Source organism: Neovison vison, chromosome 9, assembly GCF_020171115.1.
Source record: "Neovison vison isolate M4711 chromosome 9, ASM_NN_V1, whole genome shotgun sequence".
NCBI lineage: Eukaryota > Metazoa > Chordata > Mammalia > Carnivora > Mustelidae > Neogale > Neogale vison.
Window position 1 is genome coordinate 8069448 of NC_058099.1, and position 22301 is coordinate 8091748.

The window sequence follows — 22301 nt, forward strand, 5'->3', positions numbered from 1 at the left end:
GTGAAGGGACTGCCGTGGTCCCAGAACAGACGGGCGCACGCCCCAGCCAAGGGCCCCGTGGGACCTCTGAAAAACCCGTGAAAGTGCTCATGTGAGGACATCCGTACAGCACCTGTCAACCGAAGGGTCCAAGACAGCAGTGCCCACTGCTAAGACTGTGTTCTTTGCCCCACGCCCCGAGGTTAGCAAGCCAACGGAGACAGAGACAGTCCCGGCGGGGAGAAGGGCCAAGCACCCCCAACCCTGACCACGAGAGATCAGGCCCCAGCCAGGGGCAGTGAAGAAGATTTAATGCCAAATCAGGTTTGGAGTTGTGGTTCTTACACAGAACCGGCCTTCTAAGAGCCACGCAGGGACAGTATGTGACTCAAAAGTCTCTCTAGGAAAGGCCTGGATATGCCAGGTTTGGCATCCAAGGCAGCAATGACGGCACAGACACTGCACCTTCTCTGACTGTACCACACAGGCACAAAGGGCAATGGGGGCAGAGCCCAAGGTGCTTGGGACCCTCAAGGGCATCCTGCTTGTTCCATGCAGGGGATACAGGTGACCAGTCCAGACCCCTAGGCTCCGCAGCTGGTTCTGCTCCCTCTTCCATCCGCGAGATGAGGGGGTGAGTGCCCCAGGACCTCCTCCTACAGAACAAGGCTCTCGGCCCTCACCGCACAGGGTAGGTGTGAGGATCCTGAGTCAACACACAGGGAATGCTTCCAACAGTGCCTGGCAGCGAGTACGAGCTCAAAGGGTCCCAGCCACGGCCACGGCCGCTGCCACCACCATCTCCATCACCTCTGAGCCTCTGTTTCCCTAGCATGAACCAGCATGAACCAGCTGGTGTGGTGGTTTAACACACGCCTGCAAATTCTCCACACTGCCCATGTTGAGTGGTCAGGTCTGCGTCCCCTCTCCTTGGACCTGGGTGAGCCTGTGTGACTGCCCTGACCAACAGAGCATGGCAAAAGCAAGGCCACGTGACTTCTCGGGTCGGGGGGGGCGTCACACAGATGCTGACGCAGCTTCGACCCTGCTCTTGGGACACTTGCTCTGGGGGAACACTGCCACGTAGGAGCTGGGGACTCAGGCTGTCACACGGTAAGGAAGCCCAGGCCATGTGGGAGCCACACGTATGTGCGATCTACTCCAGCTATGGTCCTGCCAACGGCCAGCACCACACGCATCCAGAGGATTCCAGCCCCTAGCCACTGAGACCCTCTCAATCTTCAAGTCCTTCTGACTGAGGCCCCAGATACTGTGAAGCAGAGACAAGCCATCCTGGCTGTGTCCTGTTCTATTTGCTGAGCCACAGAGCCTGTGCCTGTAATGAAAACTGGTTCTGGGCCACTAGGTTCTGAAGTGTCTGGCCATCAGCGGTGGTACTCAGCTCAGCTGGTGAGTGCTGAGTCGGACTTGAGGGCAGGGCCCTCCGGCACCCTGTCCCCTGCTCTGTTGGCTGTGTCATGCTGTCCCTCCATGAGGGTAGCACCAGAGTCTGCCCCATGCGGGCCATGAGCCAGCAGTCCCAGGAGGTAAGACCATGTGAAGTATTTAGTCCTACGGCCGTGTCACCGACAAGAAAACCGAGGCTCGGAGGGAGTAAGCTGATGGCCCCAGGCCCCACCTAAGAAGTGCCGGAGCCATGCCATGAAGTCAGGTCTGCCTGACTCCGAAGCAGGGCTTTCCCCCAAAAGGCAGTAAGACCAGAAACGCACAGAAGCATGTGGAGCGCAGGTCCGAAGGTAGGAGCGCAGAAACCCGAGGCCCGTGCTGAGATTTTCCATGGCCTTGCTCTGCTGCCAAGGACTTTTGAGAGAAAACCTGTCAGCTGGTTCAGCCACGCAGAGGCGGGCTAACAGAATCTGGAAATGTCTTCATTGGTTCCAAGGCACACACAAACATGACTTGCCCTCTCTGGGGGTCAACGTTCTTTATGATTTTTGCTCTCCAGGAAAATATTAGTTCATTTATATAAACGAAACATTACATATGGGGGGGGGTTGAAAACGTGGCATTCCTGGCCCTCTTGCCTCCATAGCCCAGAAACTGAGAAGGTCTCTCCATATCTGTTCTCACAGACTGTTTGCTGGTGCAGAGCTGCCGGCGCGGTCACTCCCTAGGGTGGAGGGTGGGCAGCTCTCTGTGGGGCACAGGGGCCCTCACAGACACGAAGGGCACAGACTCAGCCTGGGACCACACTGACATTAACCAAGGCCTCTGAGAGACTCAAGCCCCAGCTGCTCTCAGGGCTGGGTCAGCAGGTCTCAGCGCCTGAGGCAGGCGAGCTGGTGAGAGAAGTGGGCACAGCCGCATGGAAGGGTCAAGGAGCCCACCGACCATCTTGGTCATGCTCACACTGGCCTCCTCTGGCTCCTTCCTGTGCCATGCCTCCCGGCCCCCTCATGGCTTTTGCTGCCTGTCTCCCTGCTGAAGCCTAAGCTCCGTGTGGGCAGGTCTCTGCCTTGTTCCCTGGGTAGCTGGCTCATGGCAAGGGCCTGTCACAGCAGGCCCCGGATGTCCTGAGTGCATGAACCCATGAAGGCATCTCGGGTCCTCTCCTTGGCAGGTGTGGGGGCGGGTGTCTGACTGCTGGAAAGGAGCCTGGAGCTGTAGCTTAACCCCCCCCATCCTGAGGAGCAGAGGGAGGCTGCGTTCCTCCCATTCCTGGGACTGCAAGAGGCACATTCCTGTCCCTGGGCCCGGCCGGGCTCCTGCCACGCAGCCCGGTCTGATTGCCAGATGGGGGAAGGCCTCCCGGGAGCTGCCCCTCTGGTCCCGCCCTCCGCAGGACCCCTCGGCTGCCCCAGGCTGCAGCAGCGCCTGAGACGCTTCGAGGCTGCGGGTGGGAAGCCAGGACCACTGAGCACTTCGGAAGCCTTCCAGACACTCCCGGGCCCTCTGGTGATCAATGAAAACCTTAACATCCTGCTTCCAGGGCGGGAGCCAGGGCTTTGGAAAGCTGGTGGAAAACACTCCTGTGAGCTGGGCTCGCACCACGGTGTGAAAAGTGCCGCCTCAGCACTTCCGCGGGAGTGTGGAGTCAGCAGTCAGCGGTCCGCAGCCCCGGAGCTGCCTCCCAGAGCCCAGTGCCTGAAGGCTCGGGCCAGGGGCTCAGAGGCCGGGCCGGTGCGGCTACTTCCCCAGGGCCCCTATGTGCCAGGCCCTGGGGACGCCCGACAGGGTCCTTACGCTGGGGGAAAGGCAGATGGGGGACAAATGTGCACAGGTAACACTCTGATCCCCACGGGGAAGTGCTGCCGAGAAAGACCAGCTTCACAAGAGTATACAACGCTGGGTTGGCAGAGTTTCTGCAAAAAGCCAGATGGTGAATATTTTAGGCTTTGGAGGCCATAGGGTCTTTGTCCCAACCACTCAACTGTGCCACTGTCACGGAAAGCAGACACAGACAATATGTCAACGGATGGGTGTGGCGTGCTCCAACATGAAAACAGGGGTGGGCTGGGTGTGGGCCAGAGTTTGCCAACCCTGGTGTAGCGGGGGCCTGACCCGGGCGGGGACGAGGCAGGGGGGTCTGGCGGCAGGAAAAGCACCCGAGGTGGTGACGTTTCACGAACAGCTGAAGGCTGATTCAGTGACGGAGGCACAGTCAACACTGACGACAATGACAGCATCCTAGCAAAGACACACTCGGTGAGAGGCTGTGTGTGTCCGCACTTGGGCTGTCTCACACACGGGGTCTGAACAAATTCCCACAACAACCGTGGGAGGGAAGCATTATGAGGCGCACTTTACAGATGGAGAAACTGAGGCCTGGCGGGTACATCGACTGTTCTGTTTGCTCCCTCGATCGCTGAGTCCCCCTCAGCTCAGCAATCACAGAGTTGGTGACACTTTCTCTCTTCCAGGTCCCTCAGCTGAGGGGGCCGGCGCCTCACTGTGCTTTACCCATTTCAGCTTCATTAAAGTCTCTTCGTGTGAGCTGGGGCAAGTGTGGGGCAGGAATTCTCTTCGCTGCCTGGATTCTGACCGAAGCTGGCAGGACTTGCTGGGTTCTGACCTCCCACAGCTAATAAATGGCAGAGCCGATGGAGCGGACAGTGGCTAAAACAGGAAAGTCTGGCAGACCCTGAGGAGGCTGGGCCAGGGGCGGGGTCCTGGCTCCCAGGCCCCGTTTCCATCCTAGGCAGGGGTCAAAAGTCATACAGCTCCTCCTTTCCTGCCCAGGCCTCAGTGAGGGGGTCAGTTCCTGAGGCCCCCAACGAGCAGAGTTAGTATTCCGAGCCTGGCTGCTGGTCCACAGGCTCCGGCCTAGCAGGAGGAGCAGGTGGTGCTCAGTGCAGAGCTGGCCTGGGGGCAGCGGGGTCCCTGGTCCCTTCCTCAGGAAGGAGGGAATGAGGCAGGTGCTGGTCAAGTGAAGGGACCTTCGGGGTCAGACAGATGCCTAGAGGAAAGGGGAGGCCTCTGGTGCCATCTGGCCTGGTAACAAGCGGCCCACAGGCTTGCCAAATGGCTGAGACTCGGGAGGCAAGGCCGGCAGAGGAGCGGGCCCGGGCTGCAGGCGGTGTGCAGGGCAGCGGGGAGGAGGAGGCTCTCTGGGGTGCCACCATGAGGCTCCAGCAATCAGACCCCACTTGCGCTCCAGGCCAGTGCGCGCCAAAGGCTCACCCGGAGCCTCAGCCCGGTCCTTCCTTCCTTTCACCCATTCGCCCGTGAACCCTGGGAGGCCCAAGCGTCCATTGAGCACAAGCCTCCAGCACGGATGCTGGAGGCTCATCCGCTGGGATGGGTCTTTGGGAACTAAGTAAGGCCCAGTGACGAGAAAAAGAGAATAATTACAAATGGGGGTGTCATAATGAAACAAAGAGCTGAAATAAAGTCTCTCTGAGTTTAGAACGATGAGTAAGAGCCAACCATGGAAACAGGAAGGAAAGGCATTCAAGGCATGTGCAAGGGGCCTGGCTGAGGAACTTTCCAGAGGTCCTGCTTCTCTCAGGCAGAGAAGAGGCTCAAGTTTGGCCTGTGGATGGAGAGAGTCGCTAGAGAGAGGAGAGCTGGCCCCGTAAGCGAAGGCTAAGCCCTTCCCTCTGCCATCTCTCTTCTTGCGCTGTGCTGGCCCCTCAGGGCCTTGCTGCCTATCTCCCTGCTAAAGCCTAAGCTCCCCATGGGCAGGTCTCTGCCTTGTTTCCCTGGGTCCCTGGCTCACTGTAAGTGCCTGGCTCATAGCAGCCTCCCCCCCCCTACATCCCTCCCTGCTCAGCGGCTCCTGCGTGCGGGGAGAGGGAAGTGGGAACGGCCCGGCCATGGCAGGGGCAGAGGTAATAGAAGCCCACAGCAGGAAGGGGCACTAGGAGATGCATCCTCTGGCACCGTCCAGAAGGTAGAAAGAAAGTGTGACTGTGGGGACTTCTTGGCACGTGGGGAAGGCCAGAGACTTGGCTTATCCCACTAAGGCACATTAGCCAGGTAAGGCAGCAGAGGCCTCTTACTCAAACTAATTTGAAGGAGACTCAAGGGCAGAAAGCTTTTGATCGGAGCCTACTCTGCTCCAGAATTTTGGCATCATCTGCTGAAGAAAGTCCTGAATGGTTAGTGTTTGCTACCATTCCTTCTCTGACCCTCAGCAGCTACTTTAGAATCCTGCTGCTATTACCTACGTCCGTCTGATGGGTACCCTGTCCCCAGCCCCCTTAATCACTAGGGACACTCTGTGTGTCCCAAATGTGTGAGTAAAGCTGAAGCTCCAGGTGGGTGAGCCGCCCGTGTCCGGAGGCACCACGTCCCCAGGCATCCCGTGCCGCCGCTCCCCTCCAGGTCGCATCAACCCGAGCCCAGACAGCAGGACCAATGCTAAGGGCCCAAGGGACTCGGAGAAGTTTTCTCTGCTCTGTGCATGTTCCCAGCCTGGGGTTCTGACCTGGCCTCTCCTGGGGCTGTTGGGTCCCAGGCTCTTTGAGGGAACCCCAGCCCAGAGGTGACCTAGAGGGGCCCCGTGGATTAGGAGCCTGGAAGGTTGGTGCGCAAGGGCTGCTAGGTCCATGGAGTCTGGCAACTTGCCACTCCACTGTGCCCTTGATGCCACGGTCAGGGCCAGCCCCGGCCTGGGCCATGAGTGGGTGTGTCCCCACTCGACGTGGCTACAGTACCTGCGAGATCTTCCTTGGAAGAGACCAGTCTCGGAGAGCTGCTTCCAGGTTCAATTCGGAGTGACAGTCTGGAAACAAAGATATTCATGCAATCAGAGGGGCTCCGGTGTATCAGAGGGGACTGATCACATGTGTGTCTGGAGTCAGGAGACAGGACTGCTGCTAAGAGCTAGAGCCTCGGAGCCCAGGAGCGCTTTGGGGTCTGTTCTAGATCTCAAGACAAGCCTGGGGACTCGGTACATTTATTGTCCCCACCTACCAGATGAGGAAACAGTAGCAAGGTTAAGTAGCTCCCCAAATTCATGGGCTAGCAAGTAGCAGGGCACATAATCCAACCCAGGACTGTCTGACCTGAAATCAGGGTTTTCAATCATTACAGTGCCCCCCCCCTTCTCAGATGCCACAGAGAGACAAGACCATGGACTCGTTAGGAGGACTGGCACCTCAGTATTATTAATAATAATAATAATATTATTATTATTTTAAGCACTGATTAAGAACTTCTGGATGAAAATGGTGGAGTGAAGTCAGATGGCAGACTCCCCTTCTCCCAAGAAATTATAAAGCCTTAGGAGTAGAACTTACCAGCTGCAACTCAATAAGAAAAGGGGCTGAACTGAAGCCATGTACTTCAGAAACTTGCAGCCAAGGAGAGAAAAAGAGGATTGTGGAGTCTGACCAAGAGGTGCGACAGCAAGGCTCCAGTATCCTGCCCTCTGCGGTGTCTTGGTACGTCTGAGCAGGCGTCCCTACTTCTCCCTCTTCAGACTGGCACCAGATGTTGGCAAGAAACGTATGAAAGGAACGGACAACATGGTGGATACTCTGGCAGAAATGAAGGTTCCACTGAGGGGGTGATTTGAAACCCAAAGGTGCCCCTTTCTGGAATGGGATACAGCCTCCAACGAGGTCGGGGAGACCCTGATACAGGCCTTTTAATAGAGCCCCCATATCTAAAACACACCGCCTGCTCCCTGCCTCCTTGGAGCCTGAGCCCTGCGTTCCCCCAGGCTAGAGAAGAACGGAGAGACAAAGCACCCTAACCTCACAGCATGGCAGGAGGAAAAGCCAGCCCACCTCACACATATGGAAGCAGGGTCAGATGTCACCTCCCTGCATTGGAGCCATGGAATATCCAGATGGAGCTTCTCAAATGGGAGCAAGACAAAAAGAAATGGTACGGCAACTTAGCAAACATCCTCTCACACAAAGAAGGAAAGAGAAAGGAATTGAGCAGTGCCTAGGTTACTCAGCCCAGGAGGCAGCCCCAAGGGACACAAGGAAATCTCCCCAAGTGTGACCCCCCAAGGGTTGAAAAAGCAAGCCCTGAAAAATGAGATGATGACACAAAGGAGTAAGATGGAAAGGGAGACTGGGGTCCTAGGGGACCAATCAAGGATCAGATGAGTATCTAAGTAAAGACAGATGGTCCCAGTGTCTGTGAGGAAAAGACAGAGATTACAGCCACTAGGAAGAAGCTAGGGGACATGGAAGGTAGACAGCCCCCAACATATGGCTGCCTGGAATCTGTGAAAGAGGAAAGCCAAGAAATGGTACAGAGGAAGTCAAAGATCACCCAAAGAATTCCTCCAAAATGAACAAAAGGCATGCCAGGTTCCAGGGAAATCTGGTACAGAACACTCCACTCTGAACCATTCCTCTTGTTGTGCCTTTGAACTTCAAGGCATCCTTTACCCACCAGGCAGATAAAGCAAGTCACAGACAAGAGGAGAGGATCAGACTGGCTCAGACTTCCTTACACCGGCAGCCAGTGTCGGAAGGCGACGGGAGCCGGGCCTCCAAGTGCCAGTGCTGGGGGAGAGGCACAGAGGCGTGCGGGCCTGTGAGGCGAGGCCCCGTCACATGTGGATGTTTTCACGAGGGACATCAGAGCATGCAGGACTTGTGAAAACCTGCCTCACGGGGAAATCCAGCTAAGTAAGGGAGTCGTTAAAATAAAGACTCCAGGAATGGAAAAGCTGTGGAGGAACACAGGTGGTAAGAATTGAATCTGTTTAAAAACACTAAATCGGTAGGAATTATGGTTCCCGAACATAATGTGTATGTTATGACTTGGACTGTGCAGTAATGATAACATGACTGACAGAAGACTGGAAGATGGTGAAGGGGCGCTGAACGTGAGGGAGACGGCTGACGTTCTCATCTTCCACAACCGGCCAACTGACCCTGTGCATGGTGGGGACCCAGTTAAAACAGGACTCACCGGCTCAGACCTCTTCGTGTTTGTCCCGACCGCTCTTAGTAATCTTAGAAGACTCCTTTAGGAAACTATATCTCTTGTGCTGAAGAAATATTTATTTGAGGAGCAGCTAGTTCTTTATATTTTATTTCCCTTTCTTTTTCTGGTTAAATTAAAATACTTTCAATTAAAAATAGCAAGTGTTGCATGATCCAATTTTAATTAGTTCTATCATTCCATCCGACCATCTGTCCATCCTTCTCTATGTCTCTATGCACTTCCTATGCATTAAAAATGTCCCTTGGGACGCCTGGGTGGCTCAGTTGGTTAAGCAGCTGCCTTCGGCTCAGGTCATGATCCCAGCACCCTGGGATCGAGTCCCACATCGGGCTCCTTGCTCGGCAGGGAGCCTGCTTCTCCCTCTGCCTCTGCCTGCCTCTCTGTCTGCCTGTGCTCGCTCTCTCTCCCTCTCTCTCTGACAAATAAATAAATAAAATCTTTAAAAAAAAAAAAGTCCCAAATTATGTTCACTTAATGCTAAAGGTCATGCTTTCTAAGTGGTAGGAATTTGGGTAATTTTTCTTGACTAAGATAAAATGGACAAAGAGTAGAGAAAAAGAAGCACTGTTTGGGCCCCGCGTGGCACAGGGTCTCCCAAGCTGATGGGGGCAGGTGTCAGAAATGCTCCATCATCAGGGGATGACGAAGTCACCTCGTCCTTCTGGGAGGGGAACAAGGCTAAGGACATGAGCTGGGCCATGGAGCATGGGTTCCTCAAGCAGAATCACAAGCCCTGCATGTCCTGTGTCGCTCAGAGCTGGGCCTCCCTGGGGAGGGACCCCGTCCATGGTCCGGCCCCTGCCAGGGGAGAGTGTGGGCTTCTTCCCTTGGTTTGCCCACTTGGACCACAACAAAGGGCCCTTGTGAAATCCAGGCTGACTGGTTAGGAGTAAGCACAGGGGGTTTCAATGCCCTTCAGGATGGAGGGAGTAATTATTCACGACCTGCAGCTTGTCCAAGGATTATCTCATGGTCAGAAGTATTTATAGACTATTTTTCTCCTTAAAGGATATTAGTGTTAATGAAAAACCGCTGTCTCTTTAATTGTACTACAGGCATATGAATGGAAAATATGATCCCAGAACCTAAGAGGGAATAATTTCACACTCTGGGGCACTCTTTTCAGGAACAGCAAATGCTTTGTAAGTAAAATGAGCTTAATTTGTGGCAAACATGATTTCAGTGGTAATCTCTGGCCTTTGTCTGTTATTGTTATTGTTATGCAATAGATCACAATTTCATATGATACTCTGCTCTAACTAACTATTATACAATAACAACTAAAGACATTATGTCTATGCTCCCAGAGATAGCTAATTATTACCACCCAGGGAACTTTGAAAAAATACAAATGCCCAGGCTCCACCATGAAGATACAGATGGTTATAAAGCTTCGCAGGTGACTCTGATTCACCCCGAGGGCAGAGAACTACGGCCGCAGACATGGCCAGATGTGCAGCACATCAGGAGTGACTGGGGGCGTCACTAGTGGCCACAGTTCCCTACAATTTTCAGTGTTTTGATGAAGACCAAGTAATCAAACTGATCAAATTTTCGATACAAAGCTGGAAGAGATAAAAAATATATATATTGGATAATGGGACTCAAAGAAACATGGCCCCCAGAAGCAGCCAGTAAGACGAGATTTGAAAGAATATACATAAAGTTGACATTTAGGGGGAAATGCTCAGTTAAAAGATGGCTGAGATCCGCCTCGATAGCAGGTCGCACGAAAAGTACTGAGACTCTTAGCTGGCCTCAAGCTCAAAATGAGCCAAGAGGATGTCCGAGCAATGTGGCAGACAGAGTTGATCTGAAAAATCTTCCTTTTCCCTCTAAACACATGGAAATACTGGGTAAATTCCCGGCTGCCACAAATGAAGAACCAGCTGAAAGCCAGAGCGGGGTCAGGGGAAGATGAGGACAAAGGGCCCATAGGGGTCTTCGTGGGAACAGAGTCAACTCCAAAGGGCCGCGTGGGATGCAGACGAGGCCCCAGCCAGGGCCGGACGGCGACAGTCTTGCAGAACGCCGGGGCCACAGGGAGCGGCCTCGCCCCCAAAATAGGCTCCCGGAGAGCTGGCAGCCTGCAGCGTGGCTAGAGAGCTGCCCTTCCCTCCGCTCAGCGCTATGAGCAGTGGTGGAGGGGGAGTCAGGCCCCGGGCACAAAGCCTGCGTCACACGCAGCCGCGGAGTCTACGTTCGTGCGACCCACGCAAGTGGGAAAGCCAGGCCGAGAAGCAGACAGAGCAACTTCCTCAGATCTACGGGGCCTAGCGGCTGGGGCCGCAGTGCTCGTGCATGCTGGGTCACCTGCCCTGCAGGCAGCCGCTCACGGGTCCCAAGGGGCCACGCAAGGACGGCCACTCACTTGTAGTTGTCGTCTTCCACAAACTTCTGGAGCTCCTCGATGTAGCGCACGGACTTCAGGTACTTCTGCACGTGGGGCAGGGTGGTGAGGTGATCTGCAGGACATGACAGAACCCACACGTCAGTCTCTCCCCAGCCCGCAGGGCAAGTGTAGGAATCGCTAGTGCACGCTGCCCCCTCCCCGACCCCACATTCCCCGAAGTCACCACTGGTCCTTGGCTGGGAGAGAAAGGCCTCTAGCACAGACCGGAGCCGGGTGTCTGTCCCCTAACACAGGTGTGCCCTGGGGCAGCTGGGAAGCCTCCCAACCCCCTGCACGACAAGAACACGAGATGAACCGACAAATCCCAACAGCCCGGGGCAGAGGTCCGACCCCGGTCCCAGCACAGCTTGCGAGTCTGGCCCACGGGCTGGAGCTGCTCCCTCCTGGGGCCTAGACGCCTGGGCACCTGTTCTGTGCCAAGCTAGGTACCAGGTGGTTTCCAGAAGGCGTCTGCTTTAACTGTCACATCTGCCTCATTTGGGGGAAATCCTGTGCCCGTTGCACAGAGAAAGAAACTATGGCAACCGCGGCAACTGGCAAAGATCAGATCATCGAGATGTGGCCGAGCCAGGTTTTGACCCTATCACCTGACACCTCTGCCATGTCACAATCCCCCCTTTTCCCAGGTGCCCTCCACAGTCCATCACGGTCACCACACTCCAAGGGGTTCGAACATCCTCCAGGGTCCTCTCTACCATTCCTCCAGGGGTGGGACAGAACAGGTTGAGGGAAGAGGTGGAGGCAGTAAAGGAGGCTGTGAAGGAGGAGAAAGGGGGTGGGGAGGGCCCCCCACTCTTGGGGATGGGCGTCCAGCCGCTGTGAGGAGCCCCTGATGGCTCTGCCCGTTGGCTGCAAGGTTTGGAACAGGTCGTTCTGCTTCTCTAGAGCCTCAGTGCTCTTGTCCTGGGGCTGATGACACCTGCTTCACAAAGTTGATGACGTCTGAGAAGGTGCAGGTCAATGAGGGTGACAGTCGTACAAGGAGTCCCTGAGCTCTAGCGAAATGTGGGAATGTGCCGAGGGCTCTGCACGCCTTATGTCCCCGCTCTGCCGATGAGAAAACCTCACACTTAGAGAGAAGGGAGTGACTTTTCAGGAGGCAGAGCTGAGATTTGGGCCCGAGTCTGTGACCCCAAAGCTGTGTGTGTAACCGGCCTGCAGGCCGGCGGGACAGCCAGTGCTGATGCACTTGCGAATGGAGAGAGCCTGCGCAGGGGAGGACTGTACGGGGATCTGGACCCCTCGCTGCTCCTCCAGCCAGGACAGCTGATCTGGAAGTGCCTGTGGAGGGGTTTGGACGGGAGCTTTTCTTTAGCAAGCCCGCCCCGCAGAACCCCACCCTGGCTTCCCTGTGGCCTTCCCAAACCGAGGCTGTTAGTTTTCTCCTGCTAGGTGGGGTTGGTTTCCTTCCTGTCCCCCTTGGCTGCTTCCAAACTTTTATCCCTCCACCCGCTTACGAAAACCCTGCCCCGCTAAGGCACAATCCTGCAGCTCTACCACCCAATACCCCTCTTCACGGCTGACTCCTCCTGACTGGCACCCTGGTCATTCTTGCCCCTTCCTGGGGGACCTGGACACCTGACTCACAGGTGCATTCCACACCCCAGAGTCCACCGTCATCCTGGGTGTAATCGACATCCGCATGGATGGCCCATCTAGCGTCTGGCTTCTCTGTTCCTCTACTTCATCTCTGACAACTGGTCACACTTTGGATCCGGTCATGTGTAGCAGAGCCTGGCCACTTTGTACCAAGTCGTCTCCCTTTTCTGCTAGGCCCACAGCTGGATTATATTTCCTAGCCCTGCCCCGCCCCAGCAGAACTGATGAGCACCATGTACAAATCTGGTCCATAAACCCTACTCTTGTGTGATTCTTTCTCCTGCATCTGCCAGTCGGATGCAGAGTCCCCTGAGGACCCAGAGGCCACGGGACGTGGTGGAACCACAACACAGAGGGACCCAGGTCTCTGAATCCTCTCGGAGGAGAGATGCCCAGAGGCTACCCACAAAGCTCTTCATGGATGAATGACCTGGGAGCCAGAAAGACCTGGGCCCCACCACTACCCAGATGATCTCAGACAAGCAACTAAACTATTTTGAGCCTCAGTCTCTTTGTCTGTAACAGAGAGATGGGAACAACTAGTTTTTACAGTCTTTGAGGATTAAGCCTGTGGGAAAAAGGTCCAGCACATGTTAGATACTCAAGATACTAAGATGAAGAGCTTTGTAGAGTTTTCTAGAGCTTTCTCACTGATCAGGTGCTGAATCCAAATTTCAGTGACGTAAGATTTTACAATTCCAGCAAGCAGGGTACTAACCGTAGCTGCAGGAAACTTGTAAATCAGCGATTATTCGGAGAATATTGTTCATCTGATTGGATCTTTGTTCGTTTTCCATGATGCTGCCTGAGGCAGGATATGCAGAATCAATGTAGATTAAATCCAGAAGATAGATCCCTGAAATTAAAGAAGGTATTTAGTAATGGTGGGCATTCATCCTGAATCAGAACAAGATAGCACAAAACAGCACTACTGTACTAGAAGGTATAAAGTGTGACTTATGCAAAACTGAGATACTATTCTGACTTCACTTCCAATCCCGACTACTAATTTCTCATACAGACTACTCCACTGCAATCAGGCATCTGTGTGACAACCAAAATGCATGCTGACAAGACTTTAGCATTTCTAGTTCATACACTGTCCAGCTACAAGGGTTTTTACCTGTAATCCAACTGGAAAATAACAGGACATGAAAGGGACAGATACGTGTATTTTTCACCAACAGATGGCATTGGATAGATCTAAGATGTCATATTCAGGACAATGCCCCTTTGGACTGAATTCACTTTTCTACTTATTCACTTAACTATGTGTCTATTTTTCTATCTACACACACACACACACACACACACACCCCAAAATAATAAATTAACTAAGAGACAAAAAAATTTTTTAAAAAGCAACAGTCCTTGGTACAAAGAATTAAGGCTAGATAGAGAATTTTCTTGAGGGAGCTTAGAAAAGAAAGTGATGCATGATAGGAAAACATGGTTACGACCTGCCAGTGCTGAGCCTCAGCCCAGCCTCCTGGCATCAGCCCAACTGGGATTCAGCCAGCAATGGAAGAGGAGGACTGCGTGTGCAGCACGATCCACACCCCCGGCTCTCCACAGGTGTGCGTGGACAACGGATGGGATGCTGTCCCCGTAGCCCTCCATGAGGACTGCCATTACATCTACAATACTGGTGAGCTGAGCAGGAGGAACAATATTAAGCAGAACTCAAGGCAGAAAACACTGCACAAGGCAGAGAGGAGGACTGATACTAATGAAAAGCACAGCTGATTAAGAGGATCAAATTTCTACGTGCAAAGCAACACTGCATCAAAATACACAAAGCAAAAAACTGCCGGAAATGAAGTGAGTTCAATGAAACCACAATCATAGAAGGAGCCTTTGGCATGTCTCTTCCAGAATGTGTGTGTGCGCCCGCGCACGTACTTCTGCATGCTCACATGTATGCAGCTGTGTGCATGCGTGTCTACCTACAAAAAAATACACGCATATACAGATATATGTACATACCTGTGCATATATGAATACTGAGTAATGAAACTAACAAGCCTGGTGTTATATAAATGAAAGTATCTTTTCAAATATCCATTGAATACTTACAAAAATTGGTTATATATTAGACCATAAAGAAATGCTCAGTAAGCTCCAAAAAGTAAATGCTGGATTACCCACATTCTTTGACCTTACTATATTACACCTAGGATTTAGCAATAAATATAGAAAGAATTCTAACTGATTAGAAAACACACATACACAACCAGAGAAAGACAATTATCACATGATCTCCCTGATATAAGGAATTTGAGAGGCAAAATGGGGGGTTTGGGAGGTAGGGAATGAAAAAATAAAACAAGATCAGGAGGGAGACAAACCATAAGAGACTCTTAATCTCACAAAACAAACTGAGGGTTGCTGGGAGGAGAGGGGGTAGGGACGGGGTGGCTGGGTTATGGACACTGGGGAGGGTATGTGCTATGGTGAGTGCTGTGAAGTGTATAAGCCTGACGATTCACAAAGCCTGGTGATTTGTACCCCTGGTACAAATAATACATTATATGTTAATTTAGAAATTTAAAAAAAAAAGAAAAAAAAACAAAACACACATACACTCACAAGCATCTCTTAGGTCAAAGAAAAAGCAAAAAATGTAAAACAAAGAACTATTTGAAGATAACATCGGTGAGAACACTATGTATCAAAATGTATGAGATTTGGGGCGCCTGGGTGGCTCAGTGGGTTAAAGCCTCTGCCTTCGGCTCAGGTCATGATCCCAGGGTCCTGGGATGGAGCCCCGCATCGGGCTCTCTGCTCAGCAGGGAGCCTGCTTCCTCCTCTCTCTCTATCTGCCTCTCTGCCTACTTGTGATCTCTGTCTGTCAAATAAATAAATAAAATATTTAAAAAAAAAATGTATGAGATTTGACCAAAGTAGTACTCAGAGGAAAATTGATAGCCTTAAAAGTTTATTAAACTACTAAGAAGTATGACAAATACTGTTAAGCAGGTATTTAACATAAAAGTTGTGGGATTTTTTGCATGGATGGACTATCACTGCACTGACTCATACATGCATTATCTTATTAATCCTTACAACAATTCATTTTATACAGGAGGAAGAGGAAATGCAGAGGGGATGCATAATATGTTCCAGGCCACACAGCTGGTAAATGATGGAGGTGGGAGTCGAACTCAAGCCTGCCTCCCCAGAGCACAAACTTCCTGCCATCACAGGGGACCGCTGGTGCTGGATACCATGAGTCATTCGTCTGCTTTAAAAATAACTACACATTGTTACGGGAAACCATTAAATCACAGAAACATATGCTAGAACTTCTAATTGGAGCCATTTCTACTTCCTCTCTTTCTAGTGGCACCATGTTTCCAAACTTTTAATAATTAGAAATAATTTCCCTTGTGGAAGCTCCAAGTTTGGTGGGTTGAAATCCACAGATGGATTCTCTCCTTGGATCTTGTTTTTCCTCTCCCTTCTTAAAAATGTAATTCAGTTACCTCTCCAAGGATTTAGCAGAGGCAACCCTGAAAATCCCATTACTGCTTCAACCACAACAAAAAGGAGTCTCAGGGGCTGAGCATGAGGTGACCGGGACAGGGGACACGTGGCACCTCTGTTCCAGCTGCAAACCCCGTGCAGACTGGAACCGAGCCGACTGAGCAGCAGAACGAAGGCTCAGCCAGAAGCAGAGATGTGGGGAGCAGGATAAGGGAAGGGGGCTGGAGAATGGGGGCTACTGGAAGCTCCACAAGCTGGGAACTTCCCTCTTTACCCATGCGACCCTGCCATCAACCCCTGAGTGTGGAGGAGAAAACGAAAGCTCAGAGAGATGAAGAAACCTATGTAGGCCTCACAGTGGGTGCGTGGGAGTGGAGCCCAGGTCTGTCTGGCTCCAGCGCCTGTGTTCCGACCCACTCACTGGCTCTCAGAAACACATGGGGAGTTGGCTTTTCTCAAATAACACCCTCAGCCTGGAAGGCTTGCTCTGTGCTGCCCCAGGAGGACTGAAGCTGGCCCCTTTGCTCCTTCTCAGGTCCCTGGTTATGCAACGGGAGGCCAGGAAAGGCTCTCCTTCGAACGGGTGGCACACCATTTCCAGCCCCCCGGTGCCCTCTTGCACCCCAGGGAGCACAGGGAGCTCACTACTGCAGCAGAACTAATTCCACTGTCAGAGTGTTCTGACCCTCCACAAAATACGCAGACTCCAACACCTGTCTACTCCCCAGGGCCCAAGAGTACATTGTGACAGACTGAGTATGGGAAGGGGGCTCCCCAAAAAGGCCTGTTCCCAGCAACCTGGGCCTTGGTAATGCCTGGACAGAAACTCCATCTAAACATCCCTTCAGCCCCACAACAAAAACCGCCCCAAAGGGAGCAAATCTTTTACAGTTAATACTGTGCAAATCCAGGGAAATTTTTTCAGCACAGTTATTAGCCCATAACTGGAAATATTTAAAAGCCTAAACTGTAATGAAATCATAAGCAGAGTCACCTCCCGCTCGTCCCGTGCCGGCGCCGTTCTCAAGCCCCACGTACAGCTAGCGCTCACCACAAGGGCAACACGATACTTCTTTGTATCATTCCTGTATTTAACGTCTGATTCCCTCATCGGACTTAAGACTCATCCGAGCAGGAAGTGGGTCGTGCTCCAGAGCTCAGTGCCGGCAGCTGGAAGAGAGCACGCAGGAGCTGCCTGGTCAACATTAGCTGAATGAAGGACGCATGGAAAAGGCAGATTTTACGTGAGCCGCACAACTTCTTGTAAGTACTTCACAAGTGCATTACTACCCTCGTTTTGTAGCTGAAGACAGAGACACTGAGAGTCAAGTGATATTAACAGTAAAAGAACTAATATTTCCATAAAGGTATACAGAATTTAGTATTTATTTTTTTTAATCACTTTTTTAACGTGAAGTGTAGCGGACACACAACGTTACATTAGTTTCGGGGGTACAACACGGCGATTCCCAGGTTTCTACGTCCTGCCCTGCTCACCGCAAGTGTAGCCGCCATCGACACCAACGACGCTAGCACAGCCTCATCGACTAGATCCCTCGTGCTGGGCCTTTTATTCCCGTGACTTATTCATTCCATAACTGGGCGCTTGTATCTCCCACCCCCATCCCCCTAAAATTTAATTTGTAGTAAAATTAATTTAGTATTTAAGTAAATAATAACAGCAAAACCAAGCACTTACTATGTACCAGGTCCTAAACTAAGAGCTCTGCCCAGATTATGGGATCGTAACAGTAATAACAGGAACATAGCTGCCAGTGAGGTTTTACCTCTATTTTTACAGAAGAAGAAACTGAAGCCAAGAGAGTTGCTTCAACCTGACTGAGGCCACGCGGTGGGAGAAGTGGCTGAGGCAGGATTCGAACACAGGTCTGTCCTGCTGTGTTGTCAGGCCTTCGTCTACCCCAGTCAGATCTTCTGGGGCCCGGCAGCCAGTGCGGCAAGAAGGGGGCACCGCTGGACCCGGAGGTGCCCAGGCTGTGGCTCTCCCTGCGGGACCAGCACTCCCCGCAAAGGCTCACTACCACACCGTGGTCGCCCCTCCTGGCCACATCTTCCATCTCCTCCCCTCTGCCTCCCAGGCACTCGGTGTGGCCTGTCCATCCCTGGTCCCGGCGTCACAGGGCCCACCCAGGCCTGAAGGCCCTGCCAGCTCTGACACGTGACAGGCAGCGGCGGTGTCAGTGGGAGAGTGTGGGGCTTGGCGCTGGCAGACTTGGACCCCTGGCCTTGCCACTCACCAGCTGCGTGGCCTCAGGCAAGTCCTTTTCACCTCCCAGGGCCCCAGTCTCTTGACTGGGACTGGGGGTAATGAAGGAGGTCCTGAGCAGTCTCCTGGCCCGGGGCCTTGGACCCCTGAGGTGCCCAAGAAGCAGAGCCTGAAACTGCCTCCATGGCCAGGCCCCACTCGGAAGAACGTCGGGCCGCCCATGGGAGGGATGCACCCGTCTGGGTTTGCCATAACCGTGGATGGCGCCCAGATGCCGACCACGTGGTGGCCACCCACCTCAGGAGGCCAGTGCTGGGAGAGTCTGTCTGGACGGGGACAGCACAGCTGGGATGCCTTAGCTCCTGTCCTACTAATACAGTTCCTGCAGCAGACGAGGCTGTGTTAATGGCCTCGTTAAGATGGACAGTAATTGGACCAGCCACCGGCCCTGGCTGCCACAGGGCTGAGCCGTGCCAGAATCCAGGGCTAGGCTGAGAGGTGCAGATGCGTGGCGGGAAACAGCTGTACGGGTATCAGCCATGCTCTGTGGCAGGAAAGGCCGGCCTTGCCCGTACCACCGCACCCTCACGGCGACCGGCACTGAAGGTACTCACCTTCCCAGATGAGGAAATGAAAGCTCAGAAAGGAAAAGTGACTTGTCTAAGATCATACAGCTTGCAAGCAGGGGCATCAGGATTTAAATTCAGGCCTGTTTAACTCCAAAAACTGGGGGCAGAGACCCATGCTCAGGGCTGGGGACCGGGAGTCCTTGGCCAGCACAGGGATGAGGGTCCCAGCCGCTCACGCTGTGGCCTTCCCCCATTCCCAGAGGAGGCTTCTGGCAGCTGCTATCTGCCCCCGGGGCTTGCCCACCTGCAGACTGGACCTCCTCTGAGATGGACAGCTCCCCAGAACGTATTTCTGCTCTGCCCCCTCCTTCTGCACCCCACACAGGGCTTGGTGACGCCCTGTGGCTGTGACACAAGGGCCAACCAGACTGCCAAGGAGGGGCAGACAGCCCCGGGGCCGGGCGCGGCCAGTCCTCAGCTGGCGCTCGGCTCTGGATGCCCTCAGGGGCATATGGCCAAACCTTCTTCCTGCCGGTGAATGTGGGCCCCCACCAGGGGTGTCCACAAGGCGCCCCAGCCCCCAGGAGGGAGCGCCAGGCTGACGAAGGAGGTGCTCTCCTGAACAGACCCCTTCTCTTAAACTGAGGGACACCCATGGTCCATGGCGTGGAGCCCGCCCGAAGCTGGGCACCCTCCACCTCCGGGAGCCAGGGGCGCGGCCAGCACCCGGCTCCGCCGCAGCCCAGAAACTCACTGCTCTCTTGTTCCTCCCATCGCCGCCTGCCTCACTTCCATCCCGAGGCTGGTTTTGGGTTTTCTCACACAGCTATCTATTTAATAAGGAAAATTCTGCTGCGTTGAGGGGAAAAAACCCTCCACAGCATAAAAATATGCCACTGTTCCATCTGACACTTTCCTTTTTCTCTCTCCCTTGCCTTTAAAACTTGAGATGAAAGCTTTTTTTCCTTGTTCTCCTGCTCTGCCTTGAAACGATCACTTTCGAACTTCAGAAATGAGGAGTGCTGGCATCCAGAACTATACTTGTGCGGTTTGATCACATAAACTGTCTTGATAAATTCCAAATGAAACAACAAAGCAGCAGCTCATTAGGGTTTTGTTGGTTTTTTTTTTTTTTTTTTTTTTAAAGAGAGCACAAAGCACTTTCACGTCCTGCAGGAGGAGATGTCAGCAGCAGCTCAGGGTCCCCAGAGGCGGGAGACTGTGACTTTCACTGTGACTTAGTGCCCGCTGATTCGTATCAATCACACAAAGCGCAGCCTTCGTAGCAAACCCTCCCTTAAAGAAGAGTCCTTATGTGAGATGCGCTAGAAGCTCCCGGATGCTGAGAGCACGGTCTCCCGGGTCTGCAGAAAGGGGGCAGACCCAGGCAGTCACACGGCAGGTGGTCAGAGACCATGTTTCTTAGACGAGCACATGGCCTCATTTATTTCTTGGTGCTGAGGCTAATGAATCACAGGGGCACATGGGCAGGGCTCTGCAGCCTGCACAGAATCCTGGGGTCTGGGGGAGACAATTCTCCTCCTGGCTCCCTGAGGTGAAATGAGGACACAATCACAGATCCTCCCATGCCACGGGGATTACCTGGTAATCCACACAGATGCAGTGGGGTAACCTACTGTTTGCTCAAGCTCTCTAGGGAGCTATGGGACCGGAAAGCAAATGCCAGTGTTCTGATGAGCAGTTAAGAAGGGGTGTGAGGAGAAGGTATTAATCTGGTTAATATTATTATTGTTTTGTACTGGACACGGTGCAAAGTAAATCACACGTACTATCTCATGGAATCCTTCAACAATTCTATTGGCAGTGGAGAAGAAACTGGCATCTGTGGCTGCCTAATATCTATCCCAATTCTTTTGGAAACAGCCCTGACTTCTCCTTTGGGGGAAACTGTACCTCCCATACTCATAATCCATGTGGTTCTGGTAAGTTTGGAGCAATTCCATTCCTTCCTCTGCCCCGGGAGGTAAAAACAATTTTAAAAATGAATCATTGGGGTAAGAAAAAAAAAACCTACAAATAATTCAGAGATGAAAGAAGAGATCGAAGCTAAAATCACAAACTGTCTACACACAGGATACAAAGCTACAAAATTCTATTCAGAGAAAAATCCAGAGCTACAAATGCTTATATGAATAATGATGAAAGTTTAAAAAAAAAGAAATGAACTTAGTGTTTATTACAGAGAACTAGGAAAAGAACAAAACAAAGCAAAAGGAAGTGGGAGAAGACAAAAATACAAAAGCAAAAATAATGATTTAGAAAAGTAAGGCCTGTAGGGTGATAAATAAAGCTCAAAGTTGGTTCTCTGAAAAAGTCGAAGTTGACAATCCTTTGGTATGTATGATGGACAAAAAACAAAAGACAGAAAGAAAACACAGATGTATAATGTTAGGGATGAGAAAGAGAGAGAATATCATTCCAAATATAGAGGAGATGTTAAAATAGGAATATGTGTCATTTTTATTGCAACATATTTGAAAATCTAGATGAAATGGGTGCTTCCCAGGAAAATCTACCTTCCCAAAACTGTTTTGGGGAGAGGCAAACACTTTCAACTATCAATAAAGAAAAAATATTAATAATATTGAAAAAATACCCTAATTAAATATATTAAATATCCAAATACTTTGTGGAGCCCATCTATAAAAACTTAAAAGAACAACTGATGTTATTTAAACTGTTCCAGAGCATAAAGAAAATCGGAAATATTTGGAGTTCTTATGACTCTAGCATAACCATTATACCAGAGCCTGACAGAAATGGCATTAAAGAGACCAGGGGCACCTGGGTGGCACAGTTGGTTAAGCATCTGACTTTTGGTTTCAGCTCAGGTTATGAGCTCAGGGTCATGAAATCAAGCCCTGAGTTGGGCCCCATGCTGGGTGTGGAGTCTGCTTGAGATTCTCTCTTCCTCTCTTTCTGGCCCTCCCCCCACATACTCTACCTAAATAAATAAACCTTTAAAAAGATTTTAAAAAAGAGAGAGACCATGGGACGCCTGGGTGGCTCAGTTGGTTAAGCGGCTGCCTTTGGCTCAGGTCATGATCCCAGCGTCCTGGGATCAAGTCCCGCATCGGGCTCCTTGCTCCGGAGGAAGCCTGCTTCTCCCTCTGCCACTCTGCCTGTGCTCACTCTCTCTCTCTCTCTGACAAATAAGTAAAATCTTAAAAAAGAGAGAGAGAGAGAGACCAATCTCATTAATAAATAAAGATCCACAGATTCCAAACAAAGCTCTAGCAAATAAATAAAAAATAAAATAAAAATATTTTTATAAAATATTTTATAAAATAAAAAAACAATATTAGCAATTAGTAGTATATTAAAGAATAATACAGCAAATAGGTTTATTACAAGAGCGCAATGATACTTAACAGAGGATCTGGAGAGATGCTAAAAGCCATTGATAACTTTAATATCCATCCCTGGTAAAGCACTGAGCTAGGAACAGACTTCCTTAATGTGATAAAGAATGCATGTTAGAAAAACTAAAATAATGTTCTTATATGAAAATATTAAATATTAAATAATGTTCTTAATATGAAATGCTGTTAATAGGAATGAGTTGTCCTGTTATCATTTACCACTATTCTGGATATAAGAGTCAATGAGGTAAGACAAGACAAAGAAA

The 22301-nt window shown here is 51.6% G+C and overlaps 1 protein-coding gene across 7 annotated transcripts in view; it reads right to left on the bottom strand.

The window, feature by feature from the left end:
* RALGPS1 (Ral GEF with PH domain and SH3 binding motif 1) overlaps window positions 1–22301 on the bottom strand; it is a 273218-nt gene that overhangs the window by 39058 nt on the left and 211859 nt on the right. For all 7 annotated transcript variants that reach the window (XM_044264877.1, XM_044264876.1, XM_044264880.1 and 4 more), the window contains exons 10-12: window positions 13089–13226; window positions 10730–10823; window positions 6099–6166 (exon numbers count right to left, since the gene is read on the bottom strand). In XM_044264877.1, the coding sequence (XP_044120812.1) occupies window positions 6099–6166; window positions 10730–10823; window positions 13089–13226 (300 nt within the window). The remainder of the gene's footprint in view (window positions 1–6098; window positions 6167–10729; window positions 10824–13088; window positions 13227–22301) is intronic.